At 41.0% G+C, this 24,141-nt stretch overlaps 1 protein-coding gene across 5 annotated transcripts in view; it reads right to left on the bottom strand.

Moving 5' to 3' along the window:
• MPPED2 (metallophosphoesterase domain containing 2) overlaps positions 1–24,141 on the bottom strand; it is a 174,213-nt gene that overhangs the window by 113,788 nt on the left and 36,284 nt on the right. For 2 of the 5 annotated variants that reach the window (XM_079928491.1, XM_079928490.1), the window contains exon 3: positions 11,207–11,388. In XM_079928491.1, coding sequence (XP_079784617.1) covers positions 11,207–11,388 — 182 coding nt within the window. Of the gene's footprint in view, positions 1–7,208; positions 7,611–8,329; positions 8,378–11,206; positions 11,389–24,141 lie in introns of those variants that run through there. The other 3 variants (XM_079928492.1, XM_079928494.1, XM_079928493.1) reach the window with 3 other exon arrangements.

Here is a 24,141-nt window from a genome sequence, read left to right as displayed (position 1 = left end):
CAGTTCCAGGAAAATGAATGGTAGGCTGAGCCTTGGCAGTTTCTTTAGGTACAACAGACACTCAAGAAGGAAAACTGACAAAACATAGTCATATTTAGACAGAGGAGGTTTAGGTGCCTGCGTTAATGGTCATGTGAATCAGAAATGGGAATTCAGGAGAATGAGCAGTATTTGGAGGAGATACTAATTTGGTTTGAGATATACCGTCTTTGAGGTATCTGTGTACCTTCTACCATCTGTGGCAAAATACCTAGTCTCCAGTTAAATGCAAGTATCTGGAAAGAGAAACAGATTAAGATAAAATCAGGACTCCATGCCACAGATAAAACCTCAAAGGATGAAAATAATCTCCCAGGTTTTGATATGTAGAAATAGTGCAGGATGATAAATGGCATCACACCCAGGCAGAAGATAAAGCCCCTCGTCCTGTGCAAAACTGGGTAAGATGTTTAGAGTCCCTGAGTTCTAGCTGCCTAATTTATAAAATCAGGGAAATAATACTGACCACCAGGGCTGGATGCTAAAGGCAGTGACACTGCTCTCTTGTTCCCTTCTCCATTCTCAGCGCCTACCACAAAGCAGGACCTGGTCCAGAGGAGATCACATGCAAATAATCCTTTGAGGGTGAAGTCCCTTCACTTTCTGGGATACAAGGATCCTGGTCCAGATTTAGGATTATACAGTTTGGGGGTTTCAATATTGCCTCTTAGCCAGACGGTTTGGAAAAGTTGGGGACTTTTTTATTTCCAAAGAGCTCCTTTTTAAACTTTATTTATTTATTTTTAATAGTGATACAATTTTCAAACAGTAAAGTGAGGAAAGATTCACCCATTTCAGGACAGTGTTTATGTGGTTTTTCTCTGTTAAGCTGATGAAGTAATGGTTATATGTGTCTTGGCCATGCCTATTTCTCTTTAGGAGATGGGGATATTTCAGCAAAGGAGGAAGCAGGGAGCTTCAGAAGTGAAGGTTCAAAGAGTGGTTCAAAGCTCTCGTCTCAGCTCCTGGATTGGCTCACGGTATGACCCCAGTCTGTCCTTCTACCTTTCTGGATCTCCATCCATTGATCAGCAAGACAGGGGTAATACTGTCTGCCCATATCAACTTCCCTGGACCATTATAAGCATTAATGATCTAATATACTCAAAGGTACTTTGAGTTCTTTGGAGGAAAGATGTCATATAAATTAGAACCAGTATAATTAATGTAATTTAAGAAAATGGCTGGCCATAACAGAGAGGATTAGGTTCACATGGATCACGAAACGACCTAGCCTTTGTGTCCTGAGGTCACTGATGATCCTTTCCATTGGAACAAAACCCAATCTTACTTATTTGAGCATATTCAACTATTCTGTGTTTTTTTTTTTTAAAGTACTGTACTTAATAAAATGACCTATACTTTAAAGTTAATTTTATCCTTATTGCGAAAATGTATTTATATATGAATTGACTCATGAAGTAATTCACTTTAGGATAAAAGATTCTTCAATATAAAGGACAAGTAAATAGTAAGCATGAATCAACTGTTATTTGGATTACACAGATACTCATCCTATACTGTTACAGACAGGAAAACAGGATCTCTGCAGCCACCTGATAGAATATATAGGCAGCTCATAGACACTTTTATTCTAGAATGTCATGCTAAGGAAAAAATAAACCTAGGGAAATTGCTTAGAAGGAGAAGCTATAAATAAATTTAAACAGAAAGAGAAGCCATTAAATAAACTATAACTCTAGGGTGATAACTGGGAAAAACAAATTATCAGTCAAAAGCTGAAGAGTACAGCATGTCAGACACTGTTTTTGTGAGCAAACTGAAGATTAAGAAACTTCTTTGATATTAAAACTGTAAACAATAAGAACCAGGGAATTCTAGGCTCTAAGAAACTGTCTCGCACATTCTCCTCTATAAATCATGGGACAAGTCATCTTGTTTGCCCTTCTTAAAGCCTCTAACCTTTACCTCGTTATCAGATATGACTATTAAGTGGTCATAAAGTTATATCGCTGTAAACATTCCAATGAGGCTCTCCTGCTCAAATCATTTCTGAAACTTTTCTTTGGGAACTGCTAGGCACGTTACTAGAAAGCAGTTGCCATTATGTCACATTATTGTTTTGTTCTGTTTTTACTTATTTATTTTTATTGAGGCATAATTGACATATCAGTTTCAGGTGTACAACATATTGATTCAATATTTGCATATATTGCAAAATGATCACGTCAGTAAATCTAGTTAATATCTGTAACTACACATAGTTACCAAATTTTTTTCAGGTGATGAGAACTTTTAAGATCTGCTCTTCTAGCAACTTTCAAATACGCAATACTTATGTGTGTAACTATACTATAGTATATACTACTGTACTATACTATAGCATATAGTGTTATTAACTATAGTCACCATGCTGTACTTGACAGACCCATGACTTATTTATTTTGTTGCCATTATGTCACATCATTGTTTTTTATTCAAAATGGTATATCTCAACTTGCCCACTTCGCAAGCTCCAACCTTAAATGTGCAAACCACACCTAGAAAGCATTATGCGTAAGAATTTAAAAAATAAATTGAAATCTGCCATCGATAACCTGGCTAAAGCCTGGTGTGCTGGGGTTTGTAAGACAGGAAACTACTGGGCAGGAATGGTTTTCAGGAGAGACGGTGACACTGTGTGCACGTGTAGGGGTGGCGAGTCAATGGGCCAGATTCAAGGAGGGAGACAAGGGAGATGACGGAAGACTGAAGCCTGGCCTCCTCAGGTGTGTGGTTCACAGGTTAATTAGAATCCAAGGAGACGTCTTTGTGTGTTGTGTGTGGGAAAGGAGACAGGGCCAGGTTTCTGGGGTCAGGGAGGCCATGGTTCTCATCCTTTTCTATGCTCCACAGGCAGAGTGGGCCACCGGCCAGAGGTCACTGTGGCACAAGAGAATGTAGGGCTACCTTCCCTGAAGTTCTGGCATCCCGGGGAATAAGAGAAATTCACCAGAAGGACAGAAAGGAGGAGTCATGGCAGCTTGGGTAGTAGGTAACATTTAGTGACCATTCACTACCTGTACACATTGGGTACCCATTATCATATTTAACCTCACCACAATCCTTGTAGGTTAGATACACTAAGCATTAATAACTCTCCTTTTACAGATGAATAAATTGAAGATCACAAAATTAACAATGTTGAAAGCAGGATTTTACACACACACAGACTAAATCTGGTACTCACGCTCTTAACCTGACACCATACTGTCTTTTCATACATCAATACACACACACATGCATTCATACACTACACGACAGGATACACTCCCGCTATGAAGAGTAGTGAACTTGGTTTTTTTCTGTACAGTTATTTGCATTTTTTCACAATGAGTACGTAAGCTTTCACAATTAATAAAAGAGTCTGTAGTCATTTTTAAAAAGCCCTTCATGGAGGAAGGTAACCTTCTCTATTGGGGTAAAAAAATAAATAAATAAAAAATAAAAAGCCCTTCAAGGGTGAAGATTTTCTGCCACTGAGGATATTCAAAAATATGTGACACCAACTCCCAAATACTACTGAGAGTATCAGAAAGAAATTACAATCTTTATATAGGGAAATTTGACAATACGTATTAAACCCTTTTTTCAAAGTACATATCATCTGAAGCAACAATTCTACTTATAGGAAGGTATCCTATAAATTAAGGATGTTTGCAAAGAGAGCGCAAGAAGGATGATCATCACACCGGTGCAGATAATAATAAAGAAAAATGAAAACACCATAGGGCGTCTACTAGTAAAGATCTGGCTAAATAAGCCAGAGTACACCCATTCAGCAGAATGCTGTGCTGTAATTTTATTCTTTAAAGTTACAGGACAACATGCATAGCTCTATTAACTTCTAAAAATACTCCTTCAACAGAGATGGTGCCAAGGCCAAATGACCCTACCCGTGCTTCTCTTCTTCTTCCCCGTGGGTTCCCTTCCCTCCAAGGTCCCTGCTTGCCATTGGTGGTACAAACACCGTTCTCATCTTGTACTCCTTCTTGCGAAGCCTGCCTTTCCATCCTGTCCCTAACCTCTTCTCCTAAAACAATGTCCTTCTGGTTTCACTCTGTTGCCCTTCTAGGCTAAGACAACATGAAATTAAACTCCCTTCAAGGGAGTTCAGGGGGAAAGGAAGCCTCTCCAATAACTACCATCGTTTCATGAAATCCTAAAGGAACAAGGACAACAGTGTTCAGCCATTATCACAGGATGAATAAGAAACTGAATGAAAACAGTCCTCCCAGGACCAAGAACCCTAGAAAACTTCACCACTTCAAGTAATTACCAGTGGAGCCAGTAACTACAGAGCAAGGGCCAGAGTCCTCAGAACCATCTGCTGTGTACCTTGAGAAATGGGCTGCTGAGAAATGGTCATCTGTGTAGAGACGGACTATTAGAGCAGCAGAGAACACGGATGAGGATGGTTAAAATAAAATCAACAAATTGTGAAAAGGAAAAAAAATAAAAATATTCCTTAAACAAAAACACTTAAAGGGTAAAGACTTGCTGCTGTTGAGGATATTCAAAGTAGAAAGTAGAAAAATTTCTCAAATGCTACACATCGACTAGTAATTACTCTGGAGACAGGATTATACAGAGGAATGTATATTTTCTACTTTGCACATGTCAAAAACTTGAATTTCTATAACATGTGTATCCTATTTATATCGAAAAGTATGCTTTTTGGGGGAAAAAGTATTTTAGCCATATTTATTGATGTGGAAAGTTGTTCTTGATATATTGTTGAGATGAAAAACAGACTACAAAACAGTATTACTGTAAGATCTCTATTTTGGTAAAAAGCACTCACGTATATGTATGCGTACGTGTGTATCAATAGAAAACATTCTGTATAGAATCACCCTATTCTATTCAATAGAAAGCCTTCTTTAAAAATGTTAACAGTGGTATCTCTGACCATGGGTACTTTTGTTATCTTCTTTCACTTATCTCTATTTTCTAAGTTATCAGGAATGAACATTACATGTATTATAAGAATAAAATAAATAGCCCAGGCTGTGAAAGCTTTTCCCAAAGACCAGCTCCAAAGCTTTGGGCCAATAGCAAGATCACTGGAAGAGGGACACATCCTCCCGGTATGATTATTCTGAAAGGGGCAGAACCAGTTTGTGTGTCTATGATCTGGGATGTTTGCTACAGTCATACTCTGTTATAACTGTGCCTAATACAGTGCTCCTACAAATACAAAGAACACTTTGCTTGAGATCTTCCAAGGAAGATTTTCATTCTTTCTTTTAGCCCTGGAGAGACTGAAACTCAGAGCTATTAAATGACAACTGAGACCCAAGAAAAGTCATAATTTTAATTTCATGGCATTGGTGCTGTGTTAAAAGGGGTTTTGAGTGACTAGATTGTTAAACATCAACTTTCGGCTAAAAGAACAGGCCACCCAAGAAAGCTGTCTTTCTAATTATAATACAGGAAACAAAACAACCACCACAAACCCTTTTTAAGCATTTCTGCACAGTATATAGGAATCACTAACGAGAGCCAACTGGATACATACTTTGAGGACAAAAAGGAAAAGGAAGGGCAGGGCAAGACATTTTATATGCAGTACAACATAATTTTAAAGTTTTGGCCAAACGTGCAGGCAGAAGAAAAGTCCTATCCTTTATGTTCATTCATTCACTCAGTGATTGAACAATCCTTTGTGTGCACTGACTATGTTCCAGGCCCTACTCAGAACTTGGGTGTACGAGGAGCACTTGTTAGGCAGGGGACAGACAAGGAAACAATGACATAACAGCCACGGGAAGGGCTGCACAGATGCCTGACCAAAGTGTTAAGGGAAAAAGAACCAGTCACACAGGATGAAGGAGTTCTCCTGGAGGAGAAGGTCATTCCAGTTAGTGGGAACAGGGTTTGCAACAGGAAAGCGGTGTGGAAGGGCATGTGCATTCGGGGGATGGGAAGAAAGTTGGTGTGGGTGTAACTGAAAGTTGGAAATATGAAGGTTGGTATGCAATCAAATGATAAGGTCTCCATTTGTGCAGACATATATGCATATCCAAGAAGAAGGTTACCACAAATATTCTAAAGATGAGAGGACAGGAGCCATGAAATCAAGTGATCAGTAAAGAACATCAAAGAGACACAGAAAGACCAAAGGGGCAAAGTGAAGGAAGACCACACACGACCCACTGCCTCACAAAAGGTGCCTTCAGGCATTTCAGCGGTTTGGAATTTACCAGCAATAAAAACAATTACATTTTAACTGGCAATTAATCTATAGTTGGCAAGTTTATTTTTAAGCCTAGTCTGTGACTGAGATACTTTTTTGCCAAGATAACAAAGAAAATGCCATAATGGTTGAGTGGCTAGGATCCCAGTTCAGCCCACCAAAGCCTATTCATTCATGACACCCCTGGAGCATATCTGAACTAACACATGAATGGGACTATAGGATTTAACTATCACCTTAAAAAGTATTTCTTTAGCAAAGACCTATCTGTACCTCTTTCCGACAACTCTGACATATGAGAAATGACATAGACCCACCTTAGGCTCTGAGCCTATATATGTGTTAGTGTGTATGTTTAGAAAGGTAGTTATTAAAAAATCACCATTGGGCTTCTCTGGTGGCGCAATGGTTGAGAGCCTGCCTGCTGATGCAGGGGACACGGGTTCGTGCCCCGGTCCGGGAAGATCCCACATGCCGTGGAGCGCTGGGCCCGGGAGCCATGGCCGCTGAGCCTGTGTGTCCGGAGCCTGTGCTCCACAACGGGAGAGGCCACAGCAGTGAGAGGCCCGCGTACCACAAAAAACAAACAAACAAACAAAAACACCATTTTACTCAGGATATAGTCCCTCCAGCAGGGATCCCAAGCCCCAGACTGGGAATAGAGAAAGACAGGAGAACACAAATGGGAAGTAGAGTCTGATAGACCTAATATCAAATCCTCAGGTCATCTCCTAGTCACGTGATCTTAGGTAAGTTCACTTCACCAAGGCTCAGTTTTCCTCCTAAGTAATAAAGAAGCTAATAATAGCTTACTCATAAGTCATAGAAGCTACTTCACAAGTTATTTTGAGGACTGCATGAAATGATACACGTAACGGAGGGGTGGGGGAAGAGGTACGGTGTCTAGCCCCTGCCACCCATAGACAATACAAGTCTCAGTCCCAACAAGACCATTACTTATCTGAGTGACCTTGAGTAATTCATATAATCTCTCTGGCCTCAGTTTCCCCTTCCATCAAATGAGGAGGTGGGGGCTTCCCTGGTGGCTCAGTGGTTGAGAGTCCGCCAGCCGATGCAGGGGACACGGGTTCGTGCCCCAGTCCGGGAAGATCCCACATGCCGCGGAGCAGCTGGGCCCGTGAGCCATGGCCGCTGAGCCTGCGCGTCCGGAGCCTGTGCTCCGCAACGGGAGAGGCCACAACAGTGAGAGGCCCGCGTACCACAAAAAAAAAAAAAAAAAAAAATGAGGAGGTGGGAACTCCAAGTCTTCTTACAGTCCCAATGTTCTGTCCCACTAGTGTAATTGTTAAGAGAGAGACCTGTCTTCAGCCTCTACTCTTATGCCTCTTTGGGCTCCCTCTTACACTCCAAATTCCTCTTAAATCTATGGCGCCAGTCCTTTCTAGTCTCTGCCTTTTGCACTCTATGCCGCTGGCTCTGTTGTCTCCCTCTACACTATCTGTTGAAAGTCCAGAGGCCAAGGGGCGTGTTAAGAATGGTCAGAGTATATCACAGAGTATATTCTCGCAGCAACCATGGGGTATATTATTATTATTACGCCCATTTTACAAATGAGAAAATCAAGGCTCAGGAGTTTAAGCAACTTATCAAAGGCAGGGAATTCAACACAGGCTCTTCCTAGCTGCTCGTAATCATTACAGGCTGCATTACCTTTCCAACCTTTGGCTGTGCCTAGTTTGGGTCCTATCATCTTATGACCCTGTGCTGCCTGCTTATCTCATAAACTACTTTGTATTAATAACTTTGTGTGTTCCTCCTGCCAGGTGGCATATGTACAAATTAACCAGGGACCCACCATGTCTGAACCAACACAGAACTCGTGATGGGATTCTCAGCCCCTGCAGCTGGTAGGTCAGCTGAGATTCAAGATGGGCAGAGCTTAACCACATCTTTAAAATAACAGCACATGGTCAAATAGCTACTCCACTTCCACATGAAGCTGCTGGAAGCTACCATATTTAATTCAAGCCTAAAGTCTGCAAGCTTCCTAGCTGCCATAAACCCACTCATAACGCCACGGAATGGGAAAGGGCTCATAACTTGGGGTCAGACAACCCCAAGTTTACTCACTGAGTGAATCTGGGTGGATTTCCTAGCCTCTCTGAGTTTCTTTTCTGCTAAATGATCTCGGGTAAGATAGCCCAGCTGTGCTCCAGGTTCCTCATCTGTAAAATGCAGATTACATTAGCAACCTTCAAAGGATATTATAGGGAGAGAAGGAGTGCCTAGCCTATAGCCGAAATAGATTAGCTTTTTGGGAAAGTAAGGGAGCCTGGGGGATGGTCGGGCTGTTTCCAAGAATCAGGGTGGCCTAGACTAGAGAGATGGAAATCAGTTAGAGGTTCACTGGATCTCAGTGCCTGCTGAATCTGTGAGGAACCATTCTGGTGAGAGTTGAATGCCCTGTTATGGCAAAAGCCCTAGACTGATCTGACCCCTGACTCCACTCTCCTAGGCCACCTGGCAGCTTTTGCTGGAAGCACTCTTTTCAGGGGAGAGGTTCCCAACTGAGCCAAGTGGTAGAGTGTCATCACACCGTCTCTCACCCTCGGAGCACCCTGAGGTTGCCGGGCAGCTACTCTGGGCTTTCCCTATGGGATTCTAAACTTCTCTGTCCTTACCCCGCTGCGGGCTCCCTTCAGCCTCGCATCCTGCGTCCCTTGCAGAGACCTCTTCCTCCTGCCTCAGGAGATCAGAGGGGAAATGGGACGAGAAGGAACTGACCTTGCAATCGGACCTCAGCATTTTATTTCTTTACTTTTTATTTCCTTAGTTATGGCACTTTGCCATCTATGGAGTACATTCCCTTATGAAATCTCCCCGTGTTTACGTCCATTCTACTAAACAATTCCTCTGACCTCCTCTTGTTTTTACCCTGTAAATATGCGTTGATGGTTCGTTCGCCACATTCCCCATTCAGTTATTAATGGCCCACAAAAACTTCCTAGCTGCAATCATTTACTGATTAATCTGCACAACAAACCAGAAAGACAGGTGGTATTAATCCTTCGTTCTACAGAGGGAAACCAAGGGGAAAAGCGAGGTTAACTCAGTTGCCCAAGGTCAGTGGCTAAACAAGATTATAACCAGGATCTATCCTGTCTTTTATTTCTGTAAACGCTTCCCACAGGGTTACTCCTTTACAAATCAACGTTGTCAATGCAGCGAGATCATTTCTGTGTTGAGATTCAGCTGTCACAGAACAGTTTAAAACTGTCAAAATTCAACCCCAAATAATTTTGTCTGCTAATAGTTCATAAATACACGTTGCTAAAATGAAGAGATAATAGTACTTGAAAGCAAATTTGACAGATGCAAAAGAGAAGATCTGGATTATTCGCCCAGCTCTACCACAAGGAGACTCTGAGAAAGTCAGTTAATTTCTCTGTATCTGAGTCATTTGTAAGAATGAGATTATGCTGAATGATATTTAAGATATCTTGCTGTTTTAAGTGAGATGACTGAATACCTACTGAAATATAAAGCTCCAATATCCAACGTCGCCAAGATCGTGGTAAAATTGGTATATTCAGGACACAGCTACAATCCCCTTGGAAAGCAAGATGCCAATGTACAGCAAGAATCATAAACAATTTCATATCCTTTGACTTAGTAATTTAACTCATACAGTACTTTACCCTAAGAAATAAGTCAATGGAAGCAAAAAGACATATACAAATGAAAACGCACATTTCAGTGCTAGCTTCAGAGGAAAAATTGTTACCAATTTAAATGTTCATGTTTTAGAGGGATGTCTTATTAAATAAACATACAGAACAATACAAATGTCATACTGCTATCAAAAAGGATAAATATGGAAGTCATGCAAAATCAATTAAAATCTTACCAATACTATCAAATGAAAACAGACAAAAGAGCAGATATGTACCCTGATGTCAACTTTATAAAAGGTGGATAGATGTGCAAGGTCACAGGAAAACTCAAAATAGTTATGTTATAGTTAGGCTCATTGTTTTTAAAATATTTTCACTGTTTTTAATGAATATTGTTTTCCATTAACACATATATTTTATCACTTAATCAATTATTTAAAAATGTCTCAAACCCTGCCTTAGTTTGACGGAAAAATGCATTTTCGAGTTTCTGCTTAAATCTCCTGAGTAATTTTTGTTGGCTGACACATTATTCATGACATTATTCTTGCGGAGTGATTTTTACTCTTTACTATGTAATTCTTATACTCCTCTCCCTCACCTAAGAGGATTCCGAAAAAGATCTGTCATCTAATCTCGCCTTGTAAGACTTGTAATGACTGCCTTGTAATGCTAATATTTGGCAACTGCCTGACCCAGGAGCCAACATTTTTCCCATAACCCCGACCCACGGGTGCCTCTACAGAAACCACAAAGTTGCTATTACCCTTTCCACAGAGTGGAGGGTGGTTTCGTATTCCAAATTTTTGGAGCTTTACAGCAGGACATCTTATCTTTTCAGCGGTCTTAGGATACCCTTCTGGTTCACTTGGGAAAGCCGCCCCCAAGCAGCCCTGTGCTAGGACCCTCCCTTTATATAAGGGCTTTTACATCCTCCTTCGTTCCTTAGAAATGGTCTCTTACTAGTAGGTCTTCACTTATAATACCTGGGAAGGATTGCAGAGCCAATGAATTAAAAATACGATTCTACGTCTCATGTGTGCCAATGAATGCCCTCATTAAAGCAGAATGAGTGAGATGAGATTGGTTTCAAAGCTTTCCATCCCTTTGCCCCAGAGCCACCGAGGCCAGGCACTGAAAGGATGCACAGTAAAATTAAATATCTAAAAATTCATCTTTAATTAACAGAATTGGATTAAAGCTAGACACCACCGCATTTCATATGAGAAATGGCTGAGCTAGCTTCCAAGTGCTCTAATTCAATTAGGACGCAGTGAGTGACACTCGGACGGGAAAGGTTAATTGGGGGCGCCAGAACGCAATCATTCCTTACCTAACCAGTCATTAAACTTCTTAACCTCTGAGGGCAGTCCCAGCTCGGTGAAATCGCCTGTGTGGAGAAGGATGTCCCCATAAGGCATCTGGATACCATCTGTTCTGGAGTGTGTGTCTGAGATGCAGACAAACCGCGTGTGGCCCGCTGGTTTTGGAGTGTCATATGGGATGGGGTCGACCCTAAAGTAGACATAACAGATCCCATAACAGTTAAACATATTAGAACCCTCGTAATTGTCATCGCACATACACATTGACTGTTATCCGTGAACACACCCAGACAAACCGATGCAAAGACAGAAGGGCCCATTGTAACAAGGAACACTTCTGGGTGCAAAGGAGACAGCATCTCCCGTCTACAAACCCACTGGGCAAATTCAAAGAGTCTTACTTACCTGGTAGGAAAATTAAAAGGCCAGACTCTCTTACACGTAGAGTCAGAAATAACTCAGGAAATTGAGAGAGTGATTAATGGTGAAGTTTAGGGATATCGAACCCAACTGGGGAAGTAAAATGATGCTCTTTCCTCTCTCATCAAGCTCCAATGGATCCCACTACTCATTAGGAAATGGATAACTAATTTATTCCTCCTTAAACATGCATAACTTAAGCAATGAACTAATTTATGAAGAACATTCTGCACATGCTTTGCCAACTGAGATGTGAAGAGTCATAGTACTTGTATTTGATTTCCTTTCTAGAACCATTTAACACCTTTTATCTTCTTGTTTTCGCAGGGAGATTCACAAATCAAATTGTGGGCACTGAAGGTGATGCCGAAGTAACAGGGCTTTTTAAATAAAACACTGGATGTTCCAACAACTCTGTCCAGCTCCTTCTCTACCCCCATGAATTAACTCCTGTCCCAGTTACACCTTAGGTTACTTGGAATGCTCCAACGCCTTGGGCAAAGATTCTATTCAGTACAAATAGTAAACCTTTTAATGGGTGTGTATAGATCTACATATGCATTAATATATGTTCAGTTTTGGAGACCTAAGCACTGTGAAATTACCACTAGGGCACAAGAATCAAAAGGCAAAATGATCCACCTGAAGCAAAGAAAGTGAAACAGAACATTCTCATTTAATTGAGTGTAACAAAGTGTGCTAAATAAACTTGGTAAAGAAATGCAAATCTGACTCTTCAAGCATACAGTTTTAATTATTTAAGGGGTTTATAGCAGAGTTAAGGGTGCTTTAACTATATTAACTCTACACTGACAGCTTCCTGTAATTTCTCTGCAGGAAGGTACACTGACGTTGGATTATGGACGAAAAGAAGCAGTTACCAATGCAACGAAAAGGTCGCAAGAGAAGCAAATACACAATGTGGAGATGAGAGTGTAAAACGTTAAATAAGGAACAATATTTCATATCACCGCCCCACCCTGGGTCATTAAAATGCAGCAGAGAACACAGGTAAAGTTCAACACAAGATTCCCTGTACATGTTGCTTCTAAAGCCTCTGTTTAATTTTTTGTTCCTTTTTCCACTTTTTAAAAAAGAAACAATCTGTTTGAACAATGGCAGTTTTCGTGAAGGAAATAAAGACATCAGTATATAACCTGGATAGTACTGCATTTCTTTAATGGTTAATCTTTTAATTTTATTTTGTCTTTGTCAGAGAAGAAGGAAAGTAAGGAAAAAGAAAGGAGAGCTGGAAGAAGAAAGAAAGGACGGAGGGACTGTGAACTGGTGAACGCAGCAAGTCTCATTGGAAACCCGAAAAGAAAGTTTAACTTCTGCAAAAAAAAAAAAAGGATTTTTCCTGTAAAGGTTAGAAATTAACAATGCTGTTATCATGGAGAAAATTCACTAATCCACTGAGATCTCACGAGTAACCTGGAAACCCTCATGATTATATCCAATGTTGATTTTTTTAATATATATAAGGACTTCCCTGGTGGTCCAGTGGCTAAGAGTCTGCACTCCCAACGCAGGGGGTTCAATCCCTGGTCAGAGAACTAGATCCCACATGCCGCAACTAAGAGTTCATATGCCACAACTAAAAGACCCACATGACGCAACTAAAGATCTCACATGCGGCAATGAAGATCCCGTGTACCGCAACTAAGACCCAGCACAGCCAAATAAATAAATAAAACTAAATAAATATTAAAAATAAAATATATATTAAAATGTTTGCCTTTCCATTACTGAGACTCTATTATACTCGGTCTCAGTGATTCTAATTGTATCAATTGATATTGCCTATCTTCTTTTCTTTTTTTTGCGGTACGCCGGCCTCTCACCGCTGCCGCCCCTCCCGCTGCGGAGCACAGGCTCCGGACGCGCAGGCCCGGCAGCCATGGCTCACGGGCCCAGCCGCTCCGCGGTATGTGGGATCCTCCCGGACCCGGGCACGAACCCGTGTCCCCTGCATCAGCAGGTGGACTCTCAACCACTGCGCCACCAGGGAAGCCCCTATATTGCCTATCTTCTAAAAGTAGTTTTCCCAGGGAATGAAGAACTGTTCCCTGCCGCAGCAGACTGTGTCACCCTCTGAAAGTGATACGTAATATTCTATTCTTATACCTAAAGTTAAGATACTCGCCAGACTGGGACTGTGCACATGAATACTGAAACCACCAACATCTGAATGAAACCACTGGACTTTATATGAATAAAGTCAATATTTATATATCTTTATTTTCCAGTTCAGTTCTCATCCTGATGGTAAAGCATAGACAATCCCGTTTCTTTCTTTCCACCACTCAGCTAAGCTATGGGCACAACTACTGCATAGAAATCCTTTAGGAGTCCATCTGAATTTATCAGAGGGACATCAGAGTCATCATTTTGAATTTATAAAGCAGAAGGGAGCACAGATATATGCTATGAACCTCTTCAGTTTAGAGAAGTGAATCATCATGTGGTACATGATATGTTTTTTAGCTCTCTGCTGGGAGATCACTTTCTATGACTATTGAAACACCAGTCAAATTTTTGAGCGGCTTCAACATCCTTCCCCATCTTCCTGCCTCCTCCAGAGAAACACTCAAATGTCCAACATCATTAACAGTGAAATAAAGGCCAAGGGATAAAAAAAAAAAAAAAGAGGGGAGAGGAAGAACGAAGAAAACTGTGTCTTGTCAGCTTTCAGCTGAAATAAAACAATAAGTCAGAGGGACACAGGAGGGCTGAGAGGGCCCACCCGTCAACACCACCAACCTGATGTCATCAAAGAGAAACAATTAGTAGATGTTGGGGAGAGATATGGAGGGTTGACTCAAGGTCGAAGATTGGGGAATTGGGGGATATAAAGATGCAGATACAGAATTTACATACATCCCCTGACCCAGAGACACTGATGTTCTTTGTTACGCACAGGACTAAGTACAGGAAGGCAAGATGGTGCAGCCTGTCAGAGCCACACTGAATAACATGACAAATATCACCTGGGAGGTCATAGGAAGGAAGGCATTTCCACCCAAAGGCATTCAGAGCTGAAAATAAGATATCTAGTAGAGTAGGCAAGTTGCCATGGATATAATGAAAGTTGAGACAACCCTAGGGAAACGACTATTTCCAAATTGGGCATTAGGCAAACGCCTTGAAAAAGGCAAGACAGCCAAACATTTTCCTGTGAAAGCAAGTTTAAGGGAGACCCTGACTGCTATGGGCAGATCTACCTGTTCACATTGTGGGAAGACCCTCCCGTTGCATTTTCCTTCTTAGTTAACAGCCTTACCGCTTACCGCTTATGCTGCTGACTTCTCACATGACCTAACATTTCCCCTAGGGAATCATGTCAAATATCCTAGCAAGTGAGTCTCTTACCAAGGCAATCTAACCCCCAGAGCTAGATTCAAATAGCAGACTGAGATTTGCACGTACATCTGAGTACACCCAGGGGAAAACAAGATGACATGGGAAGATGAGAAGAAAACACAGCATCATAAAATCCCAGAGCTGGACAAAACCTTAGGGAGCATCGGGTTCAATTCTTCATATGAAGCTTGAATCTCCTCTATCCCTTCCCTGCCTAGCTGACATAAATTTTCTCTCCAGCGTTTCCAGAGAAGGGGAGCTCCTGAGTCCCCTCTCCTCCCCCAGGGCAGCCCATTCTGGTTATTGATAGCTCTACTTGCTAGAAAGTTTCCGATCCAGAAACTCTGAGAAAGCTGAGCGTGGTCCAAAGAGACTTGGCCTGGAGCCTGAAGACTGAGTAACAATTTGGCTGAGCTATTTGCTTCAGGCAAGTTATTTCATTCTTTTAGCCTCAATTTTCCCCTCATCTGTAAAATGGGAATAATAATGCCTAGTCTATGATATTACTATAAGGATATAAATTGTCAGGCACTAGGATTGGCACACAGCACATGCTCTGAAAGTAAAGATGCAGAATGACGTAAGGGTGGGGGCATGTTTGGCTACAAAGCCAGACAATCTGGCTCTGAATCCCACTCCACATTTATTAACAGCGTGACACCAAGCAATGTGCTTAATTCCTGTGCCTTGGTTTCCTTACCCATAAAATGAGTATACAAATAGTACCTGCCATGAGGTACTCATAGGACTGCCACGAGGATGAAAAAGAATAATGTACAAATAGGGTACTCAAGAATAATGTACTTAGAACAGTGCCTGACACACAGCAGACAATAAATGCTAGGGTTTTTGGGTTTTTTTTTTAATTCAGTGGTAGTATTTTTACTACTATTAGTAGTAGTAGTTAGTTTCTCTGACCTCCATCTCTCCTTCTGTTACAAGGAGATAATAACAGCTACCACACGACTTGGTGAAATTAAAGGAGATCACATGAACAACAGCAGCACAGCGCTGGGCACATGATCCAGTCAAGAAAAACATTCACTTCCTTCCTGTCACTTCCTTCTTAATCCTAGTTCTGCACTCTGAAATAGCAAAGGAGAATTCAGTCCCTTTTCCGTTTGACAGTTCTTCAAATATTTGAGGACATGTATTACAATCCCCTGAAATCTTCCCTAACCTAGTGGAGCGGCCACATTTTCTTTCATTTTTCCTTGCGTGATAGGATGTCAAGTGTCCCCAGAATCCTAGTGATCTCCTGAGTACAATCTGATTGGTCAGAACTGCCCCCCCCATCTGTAGTGTCAGAATTCATGGGCCACGTGGATTCATGGGCCAGTGAGCTGTTTATCCGAGACAAATGCTAGTACAGGCGATGGAGAACCAACAGAGCTGGACGCCCTGGAGGACTTTCCTAGGGGAGGCCTGAGTTAACATCTTAAACGGTTTTCCAATTAAGTCTCCAGGTTTTGTGCCAAGCCTCAAATCTTGTTCTTAAAGCTTGATTGTCAAATGTTTATATACCCCATGGCCTATTCAAACAAATAAAACATTCTCATTTATTCCATCTTGACCCATTAGAGTTTTTTACCCATAAAAAACTAATATGATAATATTATTGCTTACACTACGGAATCCTCTTCTGGCCATATTTGATATTTTTTCCAATAACAAATGTACACAGTGTTGCAAGTCCTATTGACAGATCTTCAGAAAAGCTGTAATCATGTGGTTTGTTATGACATGGATTTCTTCTTTAGGCCGAGAGTGCAGTAAAAGCCTATTGTACACAATTAGCTTATAATTCAGCGTCAGGGTACACTATAACCCTTACAAAACATTTGAACAGGATTTCTATGTATTTATCATCCCCCATTCCACTTGAAAACCCCAATGTTGTGCTTATGCATTCCACTGACTTTAAAAAGTTTTCGAATGTGACATTAAAGCTTTCATTTTTACCCTGAAAATTCAGATGGCATGAGAGTTAAAATTAGGTTTGTGATGTTACACCATCCTCCCTAGACATAAGAATTCAGTCCCTTCTCCACTTGACTGTTTGATAAAGATACGCAAAACCTGCCAGCAAAACAATGAATAAATAAATACCAGGCTTAAGTTAGTACAGTGACAGAATTTTTAGATTGGAAGGGCTTCAGAGATGATCTAATCCTGTGTTTCTCTTCTTTGAATATCCTCTTCACAGTTTTTGCCTTTCTGTGTATACTATTACTTAATTTTTGTTAAGCGTCTTACAGCTTTTACACAATTTTTTTTTAGTTTTGCCCTAAACAGTATCATCTATGAAGTCATGACGTGGATACACGTATTTTTCAATGACACGTTAAAAGAAATACGTAAGTACTAAAATTTTTTCAGGTTTGTCCACTCTACAGAACTAGAACTCAAGTTTTCTAACTTCCAATTCACTTCTCTTTCTACCAACTTAATTTTGGAACCTAAAAATATACCTGCACTTGGAGAAAAAGATGATAAAAATTATAAAATGAGAGCAGATCAACCATCTAAACTCTTGTAGCCATTAATATCTAGAGAGACTGCTCAAAATTATTTGAATTAATTGTCAAAACTATCCAAGTTTTAGGGCTCCATACACTGACACCTTCAATTCTTATGTACATTATCCAGTTGAATGGAGTCTCTTAAAACTTCAAAAACCACATGTTATAGTTCATAGGGAAAATAAGCAATATAAAATTTGATTTTTAGAATATTGGTAAAGATAAAGAGTGTTCCTCATTCTCAGAGATGTCAAGTCAGACTGATTGTAAATGTTTCCAAATACAGGTGTCGTTAGAGGGGCTACTTTAGTTGAGAGACAAGCCTCATTAAAAAAAGCTCTGGTTGTGGTGTCCAGGGCCTTCCTACACCCCAACTACATTGGTCATCAATTAGCTATGTGACCCTGGGCAAGTCACTTTCCCTCCTATAGCCTCTGTTCTTCAAGTATGAAAAGAGGGGCAGGACCAAATGATGCCCAGATGACTAGCTGCTTCGTTCCTACACCACTAGGAATCTGTGCAAGACCTCAGAAACAAGTCAGTCTTGCAAGCAGCTTAAAGCATGTTCTTTCTCTTTGCAATTTTACTTTCTGGTCTCCAGACAATGCAAAGGTGAACACAGTCCAGATCCATCCAAATATAATCAGTATTAGCCAGACCTTATATATAAAGACAAGTGAAACTGCAATTTAGGGCCATAGATGGAGCTCCCAGGTATTTCTAGTGTAAAAGAGAACAAAGAAGCCAGAATCCCAGTTACCACAATAAAACAAAAATTAAAGGATGTGGGATTTAAGTAGTTCCTTCAGAAATGGGGCTGTTCTTGTTTTGCTACAACTCTGAGCTGGTAAAACTCTCCCAGTTTACCCATCATGCCCCAGAACAGTAACGGTGCTGCAACACAGTAAGGAAGCATAACAGAACCAGAGGCATAAATACACTCACATTTGTACCGAGGGCACTGCTTTCCTTTAACTGCTGAACTGCTGTATCAGCACTGTTCTACTACCAACTAATTAGAGCTAACAAAGCCCACTGCACGGAGTGTATCTCGTGTCTCATCTATTTTTTCCTAGTACAAAAGTACAGCACTGACATTCAATGAATATTAAGTGGTAACAATTTAATTCTTCACGCACTGCACGCGATAGGAATTCCTGGTCCTTCTGTTGGTCCCACTGGAGGGGTTTTGGTGCCCGTCAGGCTAGCTACTGTAGGAGCCACTGAAGCCTCTCAGATGGCATATGGTTGGGTCATAAGTATCCCACTGGAGATGTGTTGTCTGGGGTTAAATGTTTCCTATTCTTTTAAGCTAACAACCAGGTTAATCGGCTTACACTTCTGGATACTGGCCTTGCATTTGAAAAAAAAAAAGGCACGTGACACTGTACTGAAGGCCTGTCATTCCACAGTCAGTCAGTAAGGTAGTCAGTCAGTAACGATTTCTTAAGCATCTACCTACGTGCCAGGTGCCGTGGCAAGTTCTGGAAGACAAAGAAGCAACAAGGGTGTTTCCTTTAAGGATTCTGCAGTTGATCTGTCAGTTCACAACAGGCACACCTCAGAGAGATTGTGGGTTCGATTCCAGACCACCACAATAAAGCAAATATCACAAGAATTTTTTTGGTTTCCCCGTGCATATACAAGTTATGTTTACACTATACTTTATAAAGCGTGCAATAGCATTATATCTAAAAATTTTTTTAAATGTACATCTTTAATTAAAAAAAATTCGTATTGCTAAAAAATGCTACCATCTGAGCTTCAGTGAGTTGTAATCTTTTTGCTTGGTGAAGGGTCCTGCCTCGATGCTGATGGCTGTTGACTGATCACGATAGTGGCTGCTGAAGGCTGGGGTGTGGCTGTGGCAATTTCTTAAAATAAGACAACAATGAAGTTTGTCGCATCTACTGATTCTTCCTTTCACAAATAATGTCTCTGTAGTATGCAATGCTGTTTGATAGCATTTTATCCACAGTAAGACTTCTTTCAAAACTGGAGTCAGTCCTCTCAAACCCTGCCACTGTTTGAATCAGCTAAGTTTATATGATATTCTAAATCCTCTGTTGTCATTTCAACAGTCTTTACAGCATGTTCACCACATGCTGTAGTGGAGATGGAGTAGATTCCATCTCAATAAACCATTTCCTCTGCTCATCCATAAGAAGCAACTCTTCATCCATTAAAGTTTTATCATGAAATTACAGCAATTCAGTCACATTTTCAGGCTCCACTTCTAATTCTAGTTCTCTTGGTATTTCCTCATATGCAGTTACTTCCTCCACCAAAGTCCTGAACCTCTCAAAGTCATCCATGAAGGTTGGAATCCACTTCTTCTAAACTCTTGTTACTGTTAATATTTTTACCTCTTCTCATGAAACACAAGTGTTCTTAATGGCATCTAGAACAGTGAATCCTTTCCAGAAGGTTTTCAATTTACTTTGCCCAAATCCATGACAGGAATCACTATCTGTGGCAGCTACAGCCATACAAAATGTATTTCTTACAAAGACTCCTTGATCCACAAACTTGAATGGATGCTGTGTTAGCAGGCATGAAAACAACATGAATCTCGTCGGGCATGTCCATCAGAGCTCTTGGCAGACCAGGTGCATTATCAATGAGCAGTCATATTCTGAAAAGAAGGTTTTGTTTTGTTTTGTTTCTGAGCAGTAAGTCTCAACACTGGGCTTAAAATATTCAGTAAACCATGTTATAAACATATGTGCTGTCATCCAAGCTTTGTTGTTCTATTTATAGAGCACAGAGAGAGTAGATTTAGTATAATTCTTAAGGGCCCTAGGATTTTTGGAATGCTAAAGGAGCACTGGCTTCAACTCAAAGTCACCACTTGCATTAGCCCCTACCAAGAGAGTCAGCCTGTCCTTTGAAGGTTGAAGTCAGGCATTGACTTCTCCTCTCTAGCTATGGAAACCCTAGATGGCGTTTCTTCCAATATAAGGCTGTTTCACCTACATTGAAAATCTGTTGTTTAGTGCAGCCACCTTCATTAATTATCTCAGCTAGATCTTCTGGATAACTTGTGGTGGTTTCTGCATCAGCACTTGCTGCTTCACCTTGTGCCTTTGTGTTATGGAGACATCTTTTCTTAAGCTTCACGAACCAACCTTTGCTAGCTCCAAACTTTTCTTCTATGACTTCCTTACCTCTCTCAGCCGTCAAAGAATTAAAGAGGGTTAGGGCCTTGCTCTGGATTAGGCTTTCGCTTAAAGGAAAGCGAAAGCCTAATCTTGCTGGTTGGATCTTCTATCCAGACCGCTCAGCAATAAGGCTGTTACACTCTTATCATTTATGTATTCAGTGGAATAGCACTTTTCAATTCTTTCAAGAATTTTTCTTTGCATTCACAACTTGGCTAAGTGTTTGGTGCAAGAGGCCTAGCTTTCAGCCTATCTTGATTTTCGACATGCCTTCCTCACTAAGCTTAATCACTCCTAGCTTTTTATTTGAAGTGAGAGACGTGCGACTCTTCCTTTCACTTGAACACTTAAAGGCCATTGCAGGGTTACTAACTGTTGTAATTTCAATACTGTTGTGTCTCAGGGAATAATAGGGAGACCAGAGGAGGAGAGAAAAGGGGAATGGCTGGTTGGTGGAGCAGTCAGAATACACAAAACATTTATCAATTAAGTTCCTTGTCTAATACGGGGTATGGTTTGTGGTGTGCCATAACAATTACAATAGTTACATCAATGATCACTGATCACAGATCACTATGACAAGTAAAATAATAATGAGAAAGTTTGAAACATTGTAAGAATTTACAAAATCTGACACAGAGACACAAAGTCACCAAATGCTGCTGGAAAATTGGTGCCAATAGACTTGCTCAATGCAGGGTTGCCACAAACCACCAATTTGTAAAGAACACAGTAACTGCAAAGCGCAATAAAGTGAAGCACAAGAAATCTAGGTATGCCTGTCTTCAACAAATGTTTATTGGCCTGCCTGATTCCTGCTCAGTCATTTAGTTATTTCTCAGGCATTTGTTAAGCGCCTTCTCTGAACCAAAGATTGTGCTAAGCGCTGGGGAGACAGCTAAAGCCAAGTCCCAGATGGTCTCTGCGATATGTAAACAGGTGATTTATGAAACAATTTGCAAAGTACTATAATCAAGGATGTGCATGGTACTGTGGGGTAAAGGAGAAAATGCCTGGCATTGCTTGAGGGCTAGGAAGGGCAGGGGACATTACAGTGGGCATGGAATACAAGGTACAGTGTCAATTTCAAATGCCTGGGACAAAGGATCTTAGGCTCAGAAAGAAGAGGCATGAGAGTGGCCTAAAACTGGAATTTGAATTGGGATTTAAACAAGCACAGGACTTGGAAAGTCAGGCAGAAAAGAAGGGCTGTCCAGGGAACAGTGGGCACTGTGTGCAAACACTGAGCTTACTCAGGGACCTGTGAGTGAAGAAGCATGGCCAGAGCACAGTCGCTGTGTCAATGAGCAGTGGGAGGTTTGAAAGGCTGGTGGCATTGGGGATCACACCACAGAGAGCCAGACTGTGGGACCTGAACCAGTCCTGGAGGCTGTGGGAAACTTCCTCCTCCTTCACTCATTGAAAGGTGCAAGGGGCCACAAAGAAAGCTGGCTTTAGGAAAACTGATGTGGCCCCTACAGGATGTGAGGGTGATGGGGATGGGGGTGGGGGAGGCATTAAAGGAAAGGAGGCTGACTTGAAATTAACTGTAAAAATCTAGGCATATGATGATAAAGCCAAGCCCAGTGAAAACAGAAAGGAGAGGATATGAAGGAAAGGCAATAGAAACCTGATGATAGGGCTTCCCTGGTGGCGCAGTGGTTGAGAATGTGCCTGCTAATGCAGGGGACACAGGTTCAAGCCCTGGTCTGGGAGGATCCCACATGCCGCGGAGCAACTAGGCCCGTGAGCCACAACTACTGAGCCTGCGCGTCTGGAGCCTATGCTCCACAACAAGAGAGGCCGCGATAGTGAGAGGCCCGCGCACCGCGATGCAGAGTGGCCCCCGCTTGCCACAACTAGAGAAAGCCTTCGCACAGAAACGAAGACCCAACACAGCAAAAATAAATAAATAAATAAATAAATTACTAAACTCCTACCCCCAACATCTTCTTTAAAAAAAAAAAAAAAGAAAAGAAACCTGATGATATTACAAACAGAAACTATCATGAGTATACTGTAAACGAGGACTGGAGAAGTAGTCAAAAATGAACTACAACATCCTACATGATTACAGCTCCTGTAGCTTCATCCTGTCCCCATTTTTTATCACTAGTCTTATGCTACAGACTGACTGTCTGTGTCCTGCCCTAAAATTCATATGTTGAAGCCCTAATACGATAGTATTTGGAGGTGGAGCCTTTGGGAGGTAACTAGGTCAAGAGGGTGGAACCCTCATGAATGGAATTAGTGGCCTTATAAAAAGAGACAGAAGAAAGATGACCTTGACAGAGCAAGAAGGCAGCCATCTACAAGCCAGGAAGGGGGCTCTCACCAGGAACTAAATTGGCTGCCACCTTGATTGTGGGCTTCCCAGCCTCTGGAATCATAAGAAATAAATGTTTGTTGTTTAAGCCACCCAGTGTATAGTATTTGTGATACCAGCTGACTAAGACATCTGGATACTGACATAGAATTTTTTGGCTGAAAATAACGATGGTAATGACGAGGAGCAACAGCAACACTTTTCACTTCAAAGCCAGGTGTGTGATGCCCTTCATCTTGGCAGTGTTCATTTAATCCCTACAGCAGGTAGGCCCTGTCTTTCTCCCATTTTATACACGAGAAACCTGAGACTCAGATTAAGCAGAGGCACAAGGCCAGTAGGTGGCTCTGTCCCAAGCTGACCGCTCAGTGTCTGCTCTGTCATCCGCCAGCTTACAACCTCCTCTTACACAACACAACACACAGAGATATAAGAGCAGACTCTGTCCTAAAATGGGGCACACATTTTTTTAATTAATAATTAATCATTACAATTACAACCTCAAGAACAAAATATGGGTCATTTTTGAACACTGGATCCACCTGAAAACATGTCTTCAAATGGCTCAGTCCAGTAGAAACAATGTTAAGAGACATTAAAAAACACAACCATTTACTTTTTAAATGTTGGGGGGATATTCATGAGAAGATGTTGGATCTAACTGATAAAAAGGGGTTTTTTCTTGTATTAAAACTCTGCCAAAGGAAACCAAATTCTATTGTGTTTTCCTACTTCCCAACTCATCAAAGCCAAGTTTTCCAAGTCTTAATGTCTCCCAAGTAGCTGTTAATGGAATTCATTATTTAGTTAATTGCGCTTATCAGAAGTGCAGGTAACTTCATATTTGCATGGCTAATGGGCCTTCTTTAAAGTGTGTAGCCAGATGTTGGGTTTTAATGGTCCTTAATGTTTTTTCCAACTTTGGGTTGAGTTTATTGACTTACTTTCAAAATATCAGTTGTCCCTAAGGCAGAAAGACCATTTTTAGCTACATATGGGACATCACGTAAGTCCATTTCAAGACAACTGCTTATTTGTAAGGCAACTTAACATGATGCCAACATCTAAAGACCTTTCAAAACTAATCCAATACAATAATTTTCAGACTCAATATATGTTACTCTGGAGACTGATTGGTGACAATGAGAGAA

The sequence above is a fragment of the Stenella coeruleoalba genome (assembly GCF_951394435.1).
Source record: "Stenella coeruleoalba genome assembly, chromosome: 8".
In the NCBI taxonomy this organism is placed as follows: Eukaryota; Metazoa; Chordata; class Mammalia; order Artiodactyla; family Delphinidae; genus Stenella; species Stenella coeruleoalba.
The sequence above is the reverse complement of the archived record's forward strand: the minus strand, read 5'-3'. Positions and strand labels throughout refer to the sequence as shown.